This window comes from Thermobia domestica, chromosome 8, assembly GCF_964235325.1.
Source record: "Thermobia domestica chromosome 8, izTheDome1.hap1.1, whole genome shotgun sequence".
In the NCBI taxonomy this organism is placed as follows: domain Eukaryota; kingdom Metazoa; phylum Arthropoda; class Insecta; order Zygentoma; family Lepismatidae; genus Thermobia; species Thermobia domestica.
In genome coordinates, this window is record NC_137461.1 from 65,944,338 (window position 1) to 65,965,309 (window position 20,972).

The following is a 20,972-nucleotide window of genomic DNA, read 5'->3' on the forward strand; positions in this document are numbered from 1 at the left end:
ATTACCACTAATTCTTTTTGTTTCATTGTCCTTCTCTGCAAATTAAACAGAAGGACAGTAGTCTACGACTTACTCTCCGTGAACTCACATCGGCTCCGCGTATATGAAAGGCGTGCTACTTTGCCTATAATACTTAAGTCATTTTTCTTGTCAGATAATATGAATATTTTGCAGAACAGTTCAATCTGCACATATAATTAATACTGACTCTCAAATGACTGATATTTTAGTAATCTCGGGCCAGAGAATTTATTATGAAATGCTTTGAGTTGTACGTACAAGCATTTATTAAGCATCGTCTCTCTCTCTTTTTTTTCTTTATTTCTTTCTTTGTTCAGAAACCAGACATAAAGATTATTCCTTACTTCCCTATCTCACCCTCGGAGTTAAGGTGAAACAATTAAAGTGCAAGTGCACTAATATATACAGGGTGGATCATTTATCTTGATATGCCCGTGTTACTTTTAAATTAATAGACAAAAATCACTGAAATTTCGCATCATGTAAATGTCGGGAGGGAGACAGTGTTTTACATATTCTATAATACTACAAGGTTAACAGTGTTGCCAACGTAACATTAAGTTGTATTTTTTCAAATGGCAATATGTTAGGTTATTACATAATTCAAATCTATATATTAGACGAGAACTCTCCGTTTATTATTCAGTATTGCAAACTAAGGACGTTACAATATTACAAACATACAAATTTTGGTGGCTTTTATAGCAATAATAATGCTTATGAGATAGACGGGACAATACACATCCGAAGTACTTTAATATCTAATACTATGATCATGATACGACAGATTTCGAATAAATACATACAAAGTTAAAAGAAATTGAAAATTTGACTTTTTTCAAAAGCTTTTATTTCGAAAAAGTAGTTAAATAAGTACCTCATCCAAATGTGCCGAATGTTTTCAATAGATGTAAAGACCACGATGCTATTTACAGCAATTTGATGTCTCAAACTGTTCTGAAGATATGGTAAAAACTGTTAAAGTTTGCAATACTGCTTAAAATTATGTAATTCCGAGAACTTGTTGTAATTACATTTACCAAAAAGTATTGTTGTAATGTTACGGAAATAAAGTAAATCATAAATTGTTGTAAAAAAAAGTTCTCACAAATACGCCATTTTAAGCAAGATATCAAATTTTATCATTCTTTCATATCTCCAGATTGGTTTGAGAAATGGAATTGCTGTAAACGGAATTATGATCTTTATACCTATTATAAACTGTCTACGTAATTTGATCTGAACACTTTTGGTTGTTCAAAGTATGTCATGATGACCGTAGTATTCGACATTAAGGTATTTTGGATGTCCATTACCCCATCCGTCTCACTTGCGTTATTACTGTTGTAGAACACTAAAAATGTAGTCTTTCGATGTTTGTGATATTGTAGCGTCTTTAGTTTTCAACACTGCATGAGAAGTATGGTATTGTATGTTTTCGTTTTAGGTGTAGATTTGAGATATGTAATAACCTGACATACTGCCATTTGTCAAAATACAATTTTATGTTTAAAATACTATTTTATGTTGGCAACACTGTTAACTTCTGGTATCACAGAATACGCCAAACAATATCCCCCTGCTCCTGCTGATACTTACGTGGTACAAAGCTTTAGTGTTTTTTGTTCATTAGTTTAAAAGTTACCAGATAAATGTTCCACCCTTCGTATAATGAAGTATGAGAATTACTGCGAAAGGTGAAAGTATTTCAGAAAGTAATCATTTCAGTATTCTCACATATTAAATCTAATATGAGTAGTTTTCTTATATATTAGTGTTGATAAAATGTTTTGTGTTTTTTGATAATTTTCTCAACGTGAAAATGACGACCAATAATATGTTAAAATATTCAATTTTATACACAGTTATATGTAAATGAGAAAATAAATAATTGTTACGCACCTCGTGTATTTTTCTTTTAATTAAATCCTAACTATTTCGACACCTTTTTCAGCATCCTCTGGTATCTTCTACGGAGGACGTAACCTTTGAGTGTTAAATCGAGTAGCTCTTCAAATGATGCTTTTCACCATTGTTTGACAAACACAGCTTCTCACAATCACTGCAGACTTTCCTTGAACTCATATTATCACATATAAATTACACTCAAAAACTGTTGAGAATAATAAAAGTATTTTCCTGCATATGTGTTTACAAAATCAACTCGTCACTGTAATTCAGAGTTACTAATCACTATATTAGAACATTACTTATGAAAAAATGCTAAAAGGTTTTCTGGTAAGTGTCAACAATTTAAGCGTTTACTCCAAATAACTGTAGTTAAGTTTCTTTATTACTCAATAGTTCATTCACTAATACATTTTATAAATTGCATTTTTTATTTATTTATTTATTTATTTATTTATTTTTCAATTTCAAACTGGATGTGTTATGTTTAATAAATACAACCTTAACCTGGTCTACTGTCATGCGTTACCAAGAAGGGCGTGTACATATTTTGATACAACCTTTATTCATGATGGAAGTGATATAATTCTTAACATGTACGAATTTGTACTGTGTAAATAGTGTCTGTAAAATATTTTGATAAGTAATTGCACAGAAACAATAGTATTGGTAAACAGTAGTATTGGTCTTACTCAGAAAGCGTCATAAAATCATATTAACGAACCATTTCGATATTCTTCAGTGGCTAAATCCAAATTAACCAATATTAATTTACCAAGTATTTAGGCACGCTCCAAGTGAATTAATTTAAAGGAGTTAGAAGAGCTGTCGTGAAAGCCTACAACTGCATTAGAGATTAGAGAATAGAAAAGAAAAATCGTTAATTTACCTCTCCGAATAACTGGCTAATTTCAGGGAATATGGTACAATCGCGATAATGTCTGAAAAATCTTTGTGTGTATATAATAACCGGAATTCGGATTAACTAAAAGCTGCTTCATATACTCACCCACAGAAATTGACCTGCATACAAGATTTTCTTCTTCTATTGCTCAACCACTTTATTTTCTCCTTGCAGTGATGGGAATCTTCATAGGACTTAGCGTATTTGTTTTGCATAGTTAATTAACATTATATTCAGCAATTTTAAACTGAAATACATCATAGCTGATTGCTATTATTGGTTTTCACTTTGCCTTGATTTAGCAGACGATTTTATTCAATGGGAATCGAAGCCCCCCTCTCCTTATTTGAAAAGTTCATGACTACCATTGAATCGGATTTGTATCAGGTATTCGTATTTACGATTGACGAATTCCATTGTTGAGGTTTGAATCATGCATATATGTCTAAATTGTTTAATGAAGCATTCTGACGGAGAGATAACATTACGTAGCCTCTCTGTAGGATTGATATGCACAATAGCTATTATTTTATGTTTGATATTTGTTTATGCCCACAAATGGAAACGGACTAAGAATAACGCATTCCCGTTTTATGAGTAATTTGTCCAGGATAGGAACACTATCTCAGGATCGTTTTATGGCTACCAAACCCGTTAGTTACATTATAAAGTAAATTGTTTCAACAAGGGCATTTAAATTTGGTACAAAGAAAAAATATACAGGAAACTTAATATAAAGGCAATGAAGCAACTAGAGAACTGAAATTTACTGTTTCCGGCTCTGTAGCGATTTGTTCATTTGGAAAAGAGTACATCAGGCATATTAAAATAATATTCACTTGTGCATTTCCTAAACATCATCGTAGCACTAAGGCAGACAGGAGATTTTAGTTGTAAAATGTGTGATAAGAAAACAAACATAATTCCTAATCTTAACAGTTTATTAAACTTGGAGTTCTAATACAGCATCATTAAGAAATCTATAGATGGTTCCTGGCAATGTTTTTAATAAAATCTATAGAAAAAGTTTGAATGTATGAAGATCTATAGTAAATTACGATAAACTGCCATATCAGGTTACTCCCACTTTCACTATGTGGCGCTGACATAAATATGGCTTACTGTTTCATTTTCTGCCTCAATAATTATTATTATTATTATTATTATTATTATTATTATTATTATTATTATTATTATTATTATTATTATTATTATTATTATTATTATTATTATTATTATTATTATTATTATTATTATTATTATTATTATTATTATTATTATTATTATTATTATTATTGATATATTCAGTGCTTTCCACTCAAGGTTTTTAACTTCAATCGTGTTTGCTAGATGCTGGATGAAGCCCAATGGAATAGAACGAAATTTTCAGGTGTTTAGAAGCAGGGTTGGCTGGTTTAAACCAAGGTGGTTTAAACCATGGTTTAAACCAAGGTTTAAACCAGCTGTTTTTTTCAATAAAACCAACTGGTTTAAACCAAAAAAACAAAAAAATGTTCGTAAAATCTTGATGAACATACATTTGTGGGTTATCACGTTTCACTTCCGTATATTATTCGTATTATATTCAGACCTAAAGTCCCCATTTATTACTCAAAGAGATTATACTACAAAAGCAACTTTTTTTTTTACAAGTTTATAAATGTTTATTTTGTGATTCTTTTGTAGTTGTTATTATTGTAATGTAATTGCAATCGAAGAAAAATTCTAAATATTGTTTCGTTTCAATGTTTACTATTGATAAAATACATCGAAAATGCCGTACTTTGTGTGTGTGTGTGTGGGGGGGGTCATAAGACCCCACGAGAGGCATTTAGTGAAATAAGTATCTTTGGTATCTATTTATGTATAAATGAGTTTGAGCCAAAGTGGACTCAAATAATTCGTATCTTTATTCACCTTTCTTATTCATATGCAGATTAAGTCGGTGTATTTCTTTAATTTGGACCAATAAAAGTCTTTGTTAACTAACTTGAATTAAATTAGTTCTTCTGTAGTCCGTAGTACTTTGAAATTGTTCATATGTAATTCTGTGTAATGGTTTCACTTGTGCAACTGTTTATCGTTTTTTCCTTCTGAAATTACTCTTGACAGTTATATTAAGAAGCATGTAAAGATCAGTACAACGTATTTTTTTTAATCAGGATTCCTTCGTGAGTGAGTCGGCAGACGTATCGCATTTGTGGCCAGTTAGTCCTGGTTCTGAGTTCAAATGGAGGACAATTTCTCTCGGATGTAACTCGAGAAGCGGTTTTTATTCCGCTTTAAGCTTATGTGACCCCTTCCAGCATAACCCGGTTGTTGCATAATAACATCAAGGCGAAACAAACTTATTTCTGTCCATATATAATATGAATATATAGAGCAAATCATTTAAACCATAAAAACCTGGTTTAAACCAAAAAAAACCGTTTTTTTTTTTTTGGTTTTTTTTAATAAAAACCATGGTTTTTGCCAACCCTGTTTAGAAGTAACCAGATAGAGCTTTTATAAATAAAAATAAAGCGTGCAAATTTTTGTAAACCGTGTATATCAGAACTTTAGAAGCAATATCTAAGCTAGTGTTATATGCATATAGACAAAAACAGGGCCGTCTAGTATAAAGATAAAAGGTATTTCTGTTATTAGTTCTAAAATTTACTTTTCTTCTAACTTCGTCTTCATAGGTAGCATATCATCAATAAATACTGATGAAAAAAATTATATAGTGTTTGGGAAGTTAATTAGTAGTAAATATTTTGTTTTCTCCACAATTTAATATATAAAGAAAAACCTTTTAAACAGCTAACTTTTATGAAAACTATTTCTTTCAGGAGAAACAAAGCCAATTGAATGAATTTGCGGGAGAAACCATATTACGAGGAGAAGAATTCAAGAGATACGTCAATAAACTTCGTGGAAGAAGTACGTTGTATAAGAGGAAGAAAGCAGAACTTTCTGCACTAAAAGCTGAGGCAGGAGTTTTAACACGTACAGTGGAACTATTGCAAGGCAGAAATGAAACAGTTAATAATATGCTGGTATGTATACTGCAAATTATTCAGGTTCTGTGTTGGAATACGCAGGATATTTACTATTTATAAGTGTGGTTCCTTGTCCGTTGTAAAGATTCGCATGTATTATCTTCGCAATGATAGTCGCTGGGAAGCGATTTTTTCCAGGATGGTTTCTTAGAAGTTGATTTCACAGTACAACTTTATCATTGTCGGTGTCGGCTATGTGGAAAAACAGCCAAAATATTGTATTTTGGTATGACTGTATTTTTTCTGTTTGTAATAAAGGTTCCATGTAAAAATTAAAAAAAAAAAAAAAAAGGCATGAAACACATTCGACATGTTCATTGTAAATATTTGTAAATTATATTCCATGGCGTACTTATAAAATAATTTTCTGCAAAATAATGTATAAAATAATTGTAGATAATCGATAAGATAAACAAAACTTATACGTATAGGGCAGAGTATTATTAAGATAATCAGTAATGTTTTCAGGGCTAAATACTATGATATACAAGTACCAATTCTTGCTTAGAGCGTAAAATTTCTGTTGAAGTGATTGTGATGTAGTTGTTTCATGTTTGCAGTCTGCAATGGAGGCGCAACATGGTGTGGTAGGATTCCGAAGTACAGAGGAGCGTATAGAGAAAGTATCCGGTGATAAAACAAACATTGATCAAGAGAAAGGAAAGACTCTGGAAGAGATGTCCACTTTGGTTATGCAGTTAACACAAAACATTTCCAGCAAGAAAGCTCAATTAGCACCATTAATAAAAGGTAAAAAAAAAGTCGTATAGTATTATTATTATTCTCTATAAATATTTATTCATAAATATATTACTCATTGTGTTAAAATCTAAGTGCTGTCATATATGGACAATAAATGTAGAAAATATATGAAGAATATAGAAATAAATGTAGAAAAGATATGTAGTACTTAAATATTTCTCGAAGAAAGAAAAGAAGTCACCTATTTCATTGAAATTTAAAATAATAATAATAAAACTGGTAAAAAGAATATGACTTTCTTTGACGGAGTCCGCATAATGGTACTGTTTGCTCCATCCTCGTGGCGGAAGCCCGCTTTCATTGTTCATGAACACATTATTGCGTGTAGATGCTAAGTAGGAAATCTGCTGTTACATTTTTGTTCACAACATTAGATGTGTTCTGATGCAGCTACTTTCAAATTTAACCCTGGGTTTCAGTCTTAATAAAGTTAGAATTTAAAGAATTAAAATAGTTAAATGTAGAAAACATAGATTCGAGTGTTTTTTTTTTTCATCCATAAATACTGAAACATATATAATTCTCATTTCATTGTATTATGCTGCTACAGAGTGGTTTATAAAAAAAAACTACTTATCCATATGAAACTATCTTATTTAATTATTTAACAATGACGCGGGCAACAAATTTCTGCATGCCAAATGAATATATGTGGAAGACTTGTAACGTCTATAGTAAATGGTGAAAGTATCCACCTTGCTGGTGAGGACTCGTTCCTTCTTTCTTTTTTTTTTTTTTTTTTTTCAGGATTATGTCGTAAATATCATTGACCTTGTAGTTATTTTCTGCTTCAAACATCCAATGATGGAGGCCAATTGGTGTATACTATGCCCATCAAGTAACCCCAGATGAAGTAATAGGGTATGGTCGAATGATCTTGGTGGCCACTCAGTTCTCAAAGAAATTCAAAATCAGTTCCATGGACTCCATTTGGTGTCATCTTACTGAAAATACCTTTGACGTAGCTTTATATTATCTATCATTTTCTTGCTCTACAAACTCCAAGAAAATACTTTGGGACTCTGCAGTGTTCAGTCTCTTCGAAAAATATTGACCTCGCTATCCTCTGTGTAGACATTTGTGTACCAAACTTGGACTTTCAGTGGATTGATTTTGTGGTAGTTCCAGAACGGCATGTGGTTTTCGGTGGTCCATGTGTGCATTTTCTTAATCGACATAGCCAAACAAATGGAACCATGTCCCATCTGTCATATCCAATATGCCTGGATTTCTTACGGTGATTTCATGAAACCAGTAGCAGCACTTTAAACGTTTTGTTTTCTGGTTCCAGCAACTGTTGAACAGCTGTAATGCTTAATTCCTTTAGCTAGGCATTAAAGGAATTAAGTTCTTTGACACATTCAGTACTAGTATCTGCTCTGGGACAGAGGCCTTAGTGATTTATGAAGTGATCGACCTAGTCGAGCCTTGACATCATCAGAAAATTTCAGGAGTGAAAGTAGATGGTACTGGCCGATTTCACTCGTAAGCAATGCAGTTGTTTCCAACTTGTTTACTAACTCGAGTATTACATTCTTACAGCGGGTTCGTGAACACGAAATTCCCTCTATGCCCTTGTATAGCTGTAATTGAAATCGTTGGTTCTTGACAAGGAAGAGTTGTTCTGCAGAGTGTATTGCTTTTTAAAAATCTCTAACGCAACTGGGAGAAACAGCTGCTACAACTGATGAACACATGCACCATCTATTGACAAAAAAACGCCACCGCCATCTCACACACGCGATCCGTATCCCAAGGCTATATTTCAACTTGAACTTAAACGGACCATTGCGATGTATTCGCGTATGAATTAATAAGTAAAGAAACGTATTAGTTTTACATTAATCATCGTATATTTGAGCATTATTCTTTTCAGTGTTTTAGAAAATCTTTCACTGAAATCTAATATAAACTTGTTATTTAATCTATACTTGCCGCTTTGTGAAATAAATTGAATAATAGGACGAAAACGTGATTCTGAAAAGTATTTTGGATATAATAAATGGAATTTATAGGCAAGTCACCTCTCTTGTTATCAGAATGTTTAGAACATTCTCATAATGGAAAGAGTTGCGCAATAAGATTAAGAGTTGCGTTATAAGATTATAAGCAATCAATTTTCTCTTTCTTGTAGTGATTATTAGAGAAATACAGTTAGGATGCCTAGGATGAAAATACATCTTAAATGCACACATTATATTGTCACATTCACATAAAGTGAAATATCTTCAGTAGCAGTTTAAGTGCTCGTGAAGCGTTCCTTAATATAGACGATTATTATTATTATTATTATTATTATTATTATTATTATTATTATTATTATTATTATTATTATTATTACTTTGAGCTCCTTCATGGCTAAGCGGTTAGCGTACGTGCCTTTGGCATGGTAGATCCGAGTTTGATTCCCGGCGAGAGCTCATGCGGTTCGGATTCCACGTTAATCAGGAGTTACCGTCTCATATAGCCTCGGTGCTGAAAGGGACGTTAAACTCATAATCAACTCAACTTCTTTTTCTTCCAATACCGTACCTAGATAATTTATTAGCTGTTCTGTACCATGGTTCACTGTATAAAAACGAATATATTCATTTTACCTTACGATCCAGGGCGAGTTGATGAATTTCACTCAGATTCCTCTAATCGAAGAAAGGCTACAGCACCCCATATCTCTTATAAATGAAAGTTGTGCTGCTGTCCTATTTATTGCTAAGAGTTTGCATGCTAGAATAAATGTCCAACATTTGATGTAAAACTCGTAGCTTAGAATTAGATATTTTTGTTACTTGCGTACTAGAAATCGGATATTCTGACAGTTGTATTGGATTCTTTCTTCTCCATGGCTTCATATGGACTTCCGAAATGGCCATTATTATTTGATGGTTTTGATTATGCAATCCAACAGTTTGACACTCAAATCATAACTTAATAGTTTGAAAGATGTGATTACTTTACGTGTTGAAACTAGCATGTTCTAGCATGTTGGGGTCAGCATTTTCCATGTTCCACAACTATTACTTATCCATTACTTTAGCTGTGCTAATGTCAAAATCATAGTTTTAAGTTTAATAATTTGGAATATGTGTAGGGTTTCTACTGTAAGAAAGAGAAATATGTTTTGGCGGTCATGTTCTGTTTCCCCCTTCCCCTAGTTCCAAATGAATTACTCAGGTGACTGTTTCCACTTTGATCATTATGGCCATGAAGTTTGGCAGTTTCACTCCAGAATTATAGTTTCTAGCTTGTATTCTAGATATGTTGCTTGTATAGTAGAAATCGCATGTGCCGACATCCATATTCGATTTCTCCGATCAAATAGCCGCACCAGACACGTGATGACCAGACATGACGTCAAAAACAACTATAGGTCCAATAGCTTCAAAGATACCATTGTTCATGTACAAGAAATGTTCTGCTGACTTTTTCCATATCGGCTCTTCTTTTCCTACAACCTCGATTCAACTAGTTGGCCATAGTACTTTCTTCTTACACGTGTCCCCCAACCAACATGGTATCATACGTAACGTCATCTCGTTAAACTGTATAAGAGTCACTGTTTGTTAATATGAGAACAATAAAATAAGAGGTCAGCAGTTTGATACTAGAATAATGCTGATGTTGTTGGTATTGTATTGTGTATATATAAGATAGTAACAATGTAGAATTTCATTAACTTCTAAGATATTTGAAAAAAAATTAAGTGACTTAAAAATTCAAAAGATTGGAACTGAAAATTCCGAATTTTAAATGCTAAAAATAGTTTAACTAATGTACTAGAGTAAAAATAAATAAATAAATAAATAAATAAATAAATAAAGCCTAATCTAAAGATCCTACTAGTGAATAAATAAATTTTAATAGTATTTACCAATTCATTGTTTTGAAAGAAAATTGGAAATTATGTTCCCTCTATGGAAACGTTGTCGCCAAATGGGTTTTAAGCATTAAAGTATTTTTTTGAAGGGTAAAGGTATTAGTCGAATTTGGCACAATTTTGGAAATTGTATTTATTTCTCATTTTACTCGTTTCAAATTATGATTCCTGAATTATCCTTGTTCTTTCAAGTTTTCTGCTCCTCCCAGAGCCGTGGTCACGGAGAATAAAAATACGAGTAACAGAAACAAAAGCATATAGGATATGTATTCAATAGAAAGGAACTTACAGGGGAAGAATAGTTCAGAAAATCTTGGTCCAAGCAGTTGCTGAAGTTTCTTCATTGCTTTTCCTCGATTATGTTTTTCTCTTTCTTTTTAATTCCTAGGTGTTTCTTGTTTCTGTTACCCCAGTTTTTCTTCTTCGTGAACAAGATTCAGTGGAATGCTGAATATTATGGAAGGGCAAATGTTGCTCAGAAATTAAAATTTGAAGTAGAATGAGTGGAATATTCCTCAGTATGGTCTTATATCACGGATTTCTTTCTTTCAGAACTGAGGCCGTTGAGGGAGGAATGTCAAGAAATTACAACCGAGTACGAAGCAAAGAAACATACGTACGATTCCACTGCTGCCGGATTGGACAGTGTTACAGGCAAATTGGAACAGGTAAAAGTGATGTGTTAATATGGCAAGGAATGTCAAAATAACAAACGATATGTCTTGTGTGAAGTAGTGTAAAGCGTTTGAAATAGGAAAGAAAAAAGCATTCACTACTCTGTGATATTTACTCATGTTTTGTTTAAGATTAGTCCTTCCCTTCTGTCTTTTTGTTCTTGTGCTGTCACTTTAAATTGTAACGTGCTGTAACATTTATTTTACTTGAACTAATACATTTCATTTGTAGAATATAATGTATTAAGTATGCCTTATGCTAAGAAGGTTTTTCTGTCCGCACATCGCTGCAGTTTCGTTAGTAATGAGAATAATCTCATTCTCTGACACCATGGAATTTTCAGATAATGAACAGAGTGTCCGAATTGAAGCGCATTAATTTTAACTAACAGTAATACCTCACGTATTTAATGCATTGAAAAGATTTATACAATAATAAACATAGATAACATTGAAGTCAGGGTGGATTGATTTAAATCAGTCTGATTTAAATCACGATTTAAATCGAGATTTAAATCACTTGATTTTTTAAATAAAAATCGTTGATTTAAATCGAATTCCGAAATAAATTAATTTAAAGTGAAAATAAGTAAAATCCCGTTTCTGTTTTGTTATTTCGATTATGGAAATTAATAATCATAATACAATGAGACTCAAATGTACAGTATAGTATGAAAACAAATGTCATGCAGAAGATGATTAGGGAAAATCCCGTTTTGAACAGGTAACGGAGCAATCCTGTTTTCTTCTTTTCGTAACATTGGGTTTGGGTTTTAAGATCGTTAACTATTCCAACGGGGAAATCACTATCGATATTTAAGACGAAAATTCTTTTTTGTGCGTGTCTGTTTGTTTGTTCCTAGATAATAGGGTGTATTTAGAGGGGTCCTATCCTCTCTCCATTTTTTTTGTTTGTTTGTTTGTTTGTTTAGCCGAAATTTATGTATTTCATGCTGCAAGCTAGTTCTGAGTTTTTAAAAATAGGCCCCTGGCAAATATAAGTAACTTTTGTGAAAAAAGTGTCATTTTGATAAACGTTGCTGTACTTTTTCCTTAATGCTTAACCTTTTAAATTATATAATTAAATTATTATATTTAAATTACATTATATTTTTAGGTGATAGGGTAGAATCGTCATTATTCGATTAAAAAAGTACCAATAAGGCTTTTTACTTCGTTTTCTTCAAGACTGGAGGCATTCTAGAACATGTTACATATACTTTTACGCCTTTCTGCGTTGAGGCATAGTGTGTGATGACGTCAAATTTAAAAAAATGATTTTATTTTTATGCGTATTATTATTATTATTTGGCCTTTTGCGGGTTATATTTTGCATTCAGAAGACTGAAATTTTGCACACTCATTCAGTGCACCCCTTAATAATTTTCAGATCTCTGTAGAAACAGCGGGGTCCAGAGAGTCAAAAATGTTAAAAAAAAAAAAAAATAACAAAAACAGCTTTTTTCGTGATTTTCCCGTCTCAGATGGAGACATATGAATGGTACCGTTTCAAAGGCTGTTCTATTCTGAAGAAAATGATATACGTAGTATGCTCCTAGGATAAATAGGGATGTCGCAGGAAACTGTTATCTGAGATCCTGTTTTATACGGGAATCTGGGGTATTTGAGGAATATTATTTTTCGCGGGCTTACTTTTGCACCTACAAGATTGAAATTTTGCACATGTACTCAGTGCACCCCTCAGCATTTTTCAGATTTGTTTCAGATCTCTCCCTTAAAACAGGGGCCGGGGTCCACAGAGGTATTATTTTTTTAAAAAAAGATATTTTTAACATAAAATTCATTTTTTTGTGATTTACCCGCCCCAGATACATGATGGACACGTTTGAAAATTTGTTTTATTCTGAAGAGAACAATGTACAAATCATGATCCTAGGATAAATAGGGATGTCTGAGGAATTTTTTATATTACATCCGGGTCATCGTGGGAATGTTCTTAGCTCATTGTTAAATAATTTCCTCACCCTTAGTACTCAAGATAGAAGCTTGAAATTTTGTACATACATTCAGTACACCCCTTAGTATTTCCCAGTTGATTTTGAGATCTGTGCGTTAACACAGGGGAATCCAGAGGGGATTAAAATTTTTTAAAAAAGTAAAAAAAAAAAAAAAAAAATGCCGATTACTCAAAATTTCCCACTTCAGGGACATGATAGGGAAATGTGAATATTACCGTTTCAAAAACTGTTCTATTCTAAAAAGAGTGATGTATGTACCATGATCCTAGGATAAATAGGGATGATGGTGTAGCTGCTTGACTGAAAGTCTATAATTTACGTTTAAAAAGAGCCATAATTTAAAAGGGTTAAGAAACATTGTTTGGGATTGACATAGGTTAACGATTGGGGATAATTCAAAATTCAGCCCCAATACTTTCACTTAAATGGCATAATTAGCATTTAATACTAATTCCTAATGCTTTTTCTTCCGTTCGCGACTTGCATTATACGAGGAGAAAGATTTGATTTAAATCAAAAAAATCGATTTAAATAAAAAAAATCAACAAAAATGATTTTTTTAAAAAAATCATGATTTTTTTCCACCCTGATTGAAGTTTTGTCTGTGTAATCAGTAAATTTCTATGTGTGTCCCACGAGTGACACGGAGAATATCTAGGCGATACCCAATTTCCTCTGGGTTGCCTCCAGCAACTGTGACATAACTGTCTCAAAAGCATCGCAGATCCGTTCCAACATGGCACATCGCGCTCACAAAGCTGTTTCAGAGTTGTTACTAGACCATGTCCTTGACATACCCCCACAGAAAGAAATCCACGAGAATAATGTCAGATGACTTGGATGGTCCAGGAAATTTGACCACTCTTCCAATCCATTTTTGTTAGAATTTCTCATTCAATGCGTTCCAGATTTCCAAATGCCAGTGTGGAGGTGTTCCATCCTACTGGAAAATCCGGTTTGAGTATCGATGTTTTATTTGAGGGAACATAAACTTTTGTAACATATCAAGGTACGTGAGACCTTGCAATAATTAATCCCAGTTTTGCGTATCAGCACACAGTTTGTGCTTCTTCAGCATAGGTTGTAACTTTCAACTTTGACCACGCGGACGATAATAAATAAATAAATAAGTAAACGAATCCTTACGACTCATTATCTATTTAAAGCTACCATCTGCCACATAACAAATTGTTTTTGCTAGTTTATTATGAGTATTTGAAATTAGGGCATTTCAGTTCGGAAACACTGTATGTAATAAATAAAAGAATGGTGTATTTCTGCTCTTAGTTGATGTGATTCGTTTCGTGAAGGCGTTATAGTGATTGAATTGATGTTTCTTGTTTTATATCGTTTAATTCTCGTTAACCGAAATAAGATGAATGGTATCTGCTGTAGCGAATTGTTTTATTTTTGTGCAATTTTTGTTTGATTTTGAACCAATTATCTCTTTTGTGTTTTCAATCTGAGGTGGAGTGCCGGACAAGGAATCAAACCAAAAATAGATATAGATAAACTGGCTATGAAATAATACATTATCTTAATGATGTAAACCTCCTTCAGATGTCTGACACTACTCTGAACACACTTTCTCAAAATTTCTCTCCTCAAACTTTTAATTCCTTTCAACTTGTGAGGATTCAATGTTTACATAGATTTTTCCAGCTACAGTATTTGCTTATTACCTTGCCCAATATCTTTTTAAACAGTACCATCGTTTCTCCTTGTCCCCATCTCTCTCGTTGCGAAAAAGAATTATCACCACTCAATCTTCTTTCGTCATTGCCATAGGTCATTTATCTTTCCTTATTGCTATAGGCCATTTGAATCAGAAAACAATCCGTCAATAGGAGGCATGGTGGCTCGGTAGTAGAGAACTTAACCTCTGATGTGAGGAGTCCCTGGTTCGATCTCAGGCCATGTAAATTTGTGGTGGACAACTCGTGATCGTAAGAGGTTCTCCCATTTCTTCTCACATTCGCATTCCACTAATTCTTTTATAATTAATTTTCATTTACCATCCATGTCCTTTAGACTAAAAGGAATAACCGTAGGATGTAAAATTAAAGATTTCATTTTATGATTCAATCCGTCATAGATTCTAGGCTTGATACTTTAATATCATATTGTATTCAATAAGGATTTTGTTTTTGTACTGTTGTTTTTGTATACAATTTTAAATCTTCTATTTCATCTGTACAAACAATTTATTTATTTTGACCTTGAAGGAAGTTAAAAATCTGCGAGATGAACTGGCTGCTTTGGAATCAAAGTATCACCTGATCGAAGCCCAAACAAATATCTATAAAGTCAACCAAGAAAGACTAGCAGAGGAGATTAGATTATATGTGACTAGCAATCCTCAAGAAAGGAAAACTAAGTCTTTAAGGTAAATACACTTTAGAATTTTTTAATTTTTTATTTATTTTTTAATTTGGACATTGGGAAAGAGGTGGCGTGAAATATGTTTAAATTCAGTAATCTAGTATAAATTTAGTTCTCTTTACCAAAGTTACCAGAGATTGTGGGGATACAGAAGGAATTTCGTTAACATTGATGTCTATCAGAAATATGTTTGCAAAATATCAGTATTTTAAAAGGTAGTCATGCAAGCATCGTGTGATTTTCGGTGCAATGGCTTCTCCTAATAACAACGACATTGAAAATAAACTGTAAATATTATTTGCGTGTAGTTTTTTATTTTTTATTTTTTTTATTATTATTATTTTTTTTTTTTATCTTAATAATTCTATTCCGTGAGAGTACCAAAACTATGCCTACGAAGAAATCGAGTGTCGTCTGAAAGTCAGTCCAAACTGAATTCTGTCGAGGAATTTAAAGCATAAAATATATAAAACGATAATTAAGCCTGTTGTTCTGTATGCATAACATGGTCGCTTACATTGAGGAAAGAATGCAAACTGAAAGCATTTAAAAATAAAATCCTAAGGCGAATGTTTCAGTTACGGGAATCGGGAATGGCGGAAATTTCATAACAAGAAACTGCATAATATATACCGTTTACTTAATATTGTTAAGGGATTAAGCCTAAGAGACTCAAGTTGGCAAGTCATGTAGCCAAAATGGAAGAAAGTAGGAACGCTTTCGAAATTTTAACTGAAAACCCAATTGGAAAAAGAATATTAGAAAGATTTAGGCGAAGATAAGTTTATGATGGATCTTGCCGAAAGAGGAATACAATGGAGAAACCAGATCCAATTGGTTAAGGAGAGCAGTCAATGGAGAGCTTTTGTGAATGCTGCATTGAACCTTTGGGTTTCATAGGCCATTGAGTCAGTTATTCAATGAGCTTATAGTTCGTGAAATGTTTTGAAATATTTAGAAATGTTGTTGAAACAAATTCAGAAACTAACAACTGTCTGAGTGACTGACTAATCCATTCAGTCACTATATTTACCAATAACTTTGTCAATGTGAACCTTAAAGTATTTAGCAATTGTAAGATGTTATTTTGTCTTTTTGATAATAATGAGTAAACTATCGACGTTATGTACTGTAGTACACCGCAATATGGCGGTCGTTTACATTTAAGTCTTTGTTTATTTTGGTTTATTATTTCTTCATCTTCTTCCGTTTCGTAAGTTTGGATCATAATTTCATTTTAGTTATGTTATTCTATTTTTGTATTCGATTCATTCTGTTAAGCATTGTAGGAAGTAATCGAAGAAATAATGCCATAAAGAAAAAGAACGTAAAATTATATTTTTCTGGAATTACATTGTTTTAACTGCTTATTCATACATAACTGTTTATGCATTCATGAAACTACACTGTGAAGATGATTAACATATGAATAAAATTTCCTTTTGTAGGGACCAGCTTAGCCAGAAAGTTGCTGAACAAGAAAAAATAGGTCGACAGTTGAAAGATGAACAGCGAGCGATTAAGGAGAACCATACACTACGAACTCATCAAATGAAGCTGTGGAAGGATCTCGAAAAGTAAGCGTTGTGTTATTGAATAGCATTAATGACCGTCTTTGTACGACAGGACGGCCATATATATGTATGAAAATTTTCGTAAAAAGTATCCAATTTGATAAAATTTTACATGTAGCCTATTTTGACACTTTCCAATAAGGCGTATTGATTGGGTTGGAACTGGTTAAGATTAAGAGGGTAAATTCCCACATCAATGTGGAAAGTTTGCTCATGTGCATAATACAATAACTAGAGCCCGGAATTAATAGCAACATAAAAAACCCAAAGTAGTTGACAAAATTGCGAAATGAAAACCCAATAATAATAATAATAATAATAATAATAATAATAATAATAATAATAATAATAATAATAATAATAATAATAATAATAATAATAATAATAAAAACAAACAAACAAACAAAGGCATTTGGAAAAAGGTGGTGTTAAAATATTTGTAAACTATATTACTCTATAAATGCTTTACTAATCGAATAAAAAATATGCATCTTAAAAAATAAAATGTTTCATTTTGCAGTTAGTACTTACAACTTAAAATTTCTTGAAACTCGCAAATTGCGCAACTCGTAAGGGACGACATTCATCATTCTTCAATAGCAACAAAGAAACAAAATGATAAACGCAAAAACACCATCACACTTTATTCATACGCAGTTTCGTTAGCAGTTTAGAAAACATTCAAAGCACAAGAAATACTAAAATGAAATTGTTTTACACTACACTAAGAGTTTTGTTTTCACTTATCATCAGCAGCTTCTTAAGATTTTCAAATGAAAGACTTAGTCTCCTGACAGAAAGAATTCGCTTTATATGTGAAAGTGACTTTCGACATCTACATATGTCATTGGAGCATACTAGAAACAAGTAATTTGGGAAGGATTTATGTCATTGTCAAAGTTACATGAGCATCACCTTCTGTAACACTAGCAGTGTTCTTCAATTTTTCAAAATCTGGATTAGCACCTACAACACACTACATTTCGCCAAACTTACGCACCCTTTTTACCAGGTAAAAAACCACTCACATTATTGACAGCACCGTTGAAGGTTTTCAGAGAACTAGATAAAGTTGTTCTTTTGTAATAGCGTCTGGCAACTGTGAAAAATATGTTGCAATGAAAACTAGATCCTTCTTAAAGGAATTCCTCTTAAGCAAACTCTGAGCAATTTTAATTGAAGATGTATCATCCTAATTAAAAGTATCAATGATTCTTTTGATGGATTCAAAGATCACAATAATAAATAACAGCTGTAATCCATCTACCCCATCTCGTTAAGATAGGCTATGGTCGGAGCGGAAGATCGGACTAACTCACTTCAATGCAAACGGAAGACACTTTTTTTTTTTTTTTTTCCATTTGATACGAAAAGATCAACGTCGAAAAAATGAGAATGTAATTTCCTTTGCTATTCTATATAGTGCATGTTCCAGACAGGTGACATGCAGCATGCTTGGAAATAGAACCTTAAGGACATTTGTTGCATTTTTCATGTATGCAGCTATATCTGTGACAAAAGAAGAACGCTGTGGTGTGTTTTACGCATTCTGACTACAAAATAGTCAGGGATTTTGTGAAATAAAAGTTGTGCAATTGCCGTACCATTCACTTTCTGCAGAACTTCTGATGCGATCAAATACGCTTATGTGCCTTCTCCCCCTTCCAAAGTTCCTATTACAACATTAACAATGGAACGGCCTAGAATATCTCATGTTTCATCAATTGAAATTCATAATTTTTTAATCATCAATACTTTTACGAATATCGTCAATAGTTGTGTTGTATGACGATCAAGTAAGCCTTTCTCAAAGACGATTTATTTGAAACTTTTTGTTTAGAGTATTCCTCCAGAAAGTTTCTAAAGGAAACATATTCTAATTTCCATATGGAATATCAGCTTTAATTAGACCTTCATATAGATTATTCGCAAAACTTTAGTACGAAGCAGGATTTTAGAATGTTCCAAGAAGACCCTGAAACTTTTTACCAGCTGATTTTCGTGATCTTGTAGATATGTGTTTTGCGTGCTTTTGTGTGATGAGTGACAAAATAACGCTTTTAAGTGGAAGGCACAGTTTCATATAATTTGCAAAACAGCACAGAACTATCTGATGAATTCTCTCTACATCCAACTAACTCACATTCTTTTAAATCTTCTCTTTTCAGATAGGCCTGCTTTCGACATCTTGAAACACTTAGAAACGCGTACCAACAGCAGCTATGTCACGCACGCCAGCGATTCACAATAACTGCTCATATCTGACTATTTCTATAAAGTAGACATGTTCGCTTATCTGTGTCATTCAAAATTCCAAGAACTGAAGACGCACTAGCATCCCCCCTCCACTTGCCATATTCAAACGGCTATAGACTGCAGTTGGGATCAGACACTGCGATCGCTTAGCCAGATAAAAGTGAGCCAAGTCTTCGGTATGTTGCCATTCACGCGTGGGTGAAAAGCAGTGGAAGAGAAAATGGAAAATGGCAACAAATTTCTTCTAAATTGTGAAACTGTACTCTTCCTAAAAATATCATGAAAATACCATTAATTCCGCTTTTTATCAATAACGATTTTCCACTATAAATTTAAATTTTGATCAAACATGGTGGCTTGGTCCTTTATTTGAGGTCCAAGAGTTATCCTTATTGCGTGAGATGAAATCAGTATACAAGGTGAGACTGCAAAATTTCTGCAGAAATAAGCATCAGACGAAAAGAAAAAAAAATCGAAATAAGGTTATTATTTTGGAGAGGGAAGTTTACATGCGAAATAATTAGCCTTCTCTCGCCCTTGAATGAGGAAACTTAAGTGAGGATCTCTATTTGTTATTGCAAATTCGGATTCTATGGGGGGAAAATAAGTAAAATTTATTCGAAACATTTCTTTTTCTTTCTTTCTTTCTTTTTCTTTCTTTTTTTTTTCCGATTCTTGATATATAGCTGTAATCAGTCAAAACTAGCTTCACTAAGGTTTCTTTAATTGGGAGCCACCACTTTCGTTCTAAAATAAATCTGCGATAAACTGCTAAACTTTTGTCATAAAAGTTTTCCGACTCTTGATAGATGGCGTGGGTGGCAGTGAAATTAGGTGCATCGTGCAGTGGTAATCCACATAATTGACTGCTAAGCATTTTATTGGCTAAATCTGTGCCATGCCTACGTTACCTTAGAGGCTATCCGATATATTTTTTTATATTTGATACTCACTTCTTTAATTGAGAAAGATGTTAATATAATTGCTGATTAAGAAGTTCGTTTATTAGTCGCTTCGTTCGTTTATTTTGTATTATTTTTGAAGTGTATTGTATTTCACATTTTGGGTAATACTGACATCATACTCAATTGGATATATATATATATATATATATATATATATATATATATTTCATTCGTTAAGTTGCATTATTTGCTTTTAACTATGTTCAATTCCTGTTTTTGAACTAGTTTGCCTGGTTCCATAACTACGGAGCGGTTCAGCTCATAATATACTCGGTAGACAGTTATGATTACCACCGCACGCTGCATCTAATTGTACTGCCATATTTGAATTATCTGAATTCACGACGAATGCAGATCGATCTTCCACGCCACCTATCACGATCGAGACAACATTTAAAACAAAAGATTTGTACTGTTTATCGCAGATTTATTATAGAATGAAGCGTGGAGGCTCCAAATTGAAGAGACTTTAGTAAAACTAGTTTTCACTGACTGCAGCACCATGTATCAAGAACTGGAAAAAAAAAAAAGTTTTGAGTAAAATTTACTTATTTTTTCCACTAGAATTCGAATCTGCAATAAAAAGATAGGACCCCCATTTAAGCCCAACCCAGGCAGAGCGAGGGGAGGCT

The 20,972-nt window shown here is 32.8% G+C and overlaps 1 protein-coding gene across 3 annotated transcripts in view; it reads left to right on the forward strand.

Annotated features, from left to right (window-relative positions):
• LOC145692970 (intraflagellar transport protein 81 homolog) overlaps positions 1–20,972 on the forward strand; it is a 65,916-nt gene that overhangs the window by 40,018 nt on the left and 4,926 nt on the right. For all 3 annotated transcript variants that reach the window (XM_081768572.1, XM_081768571.1, XM_081768573.1), the window contains exons 9-13: positions 5,665–5,871; positions 6,435–6,624; positions 11,063–11,178; positions 15,389–15,549; positions 16,994–17,122. In XM_081768572.1, coding sequence (XP_081624698.1) covers positions 5,665–5,871; positions 6,435–6,624; positions 11,063–11,178; positions 15,389–15,549; positions 16,994–17,122 — 803 coding nt within the window. The remainder of the gene's footprint in view (positions 1–5,664; positions 5,872–6,434; positions 6,625–11,062; positions 11,179–15,388; positions 15,550–16,993; positions 17,123–20,972) is intronic.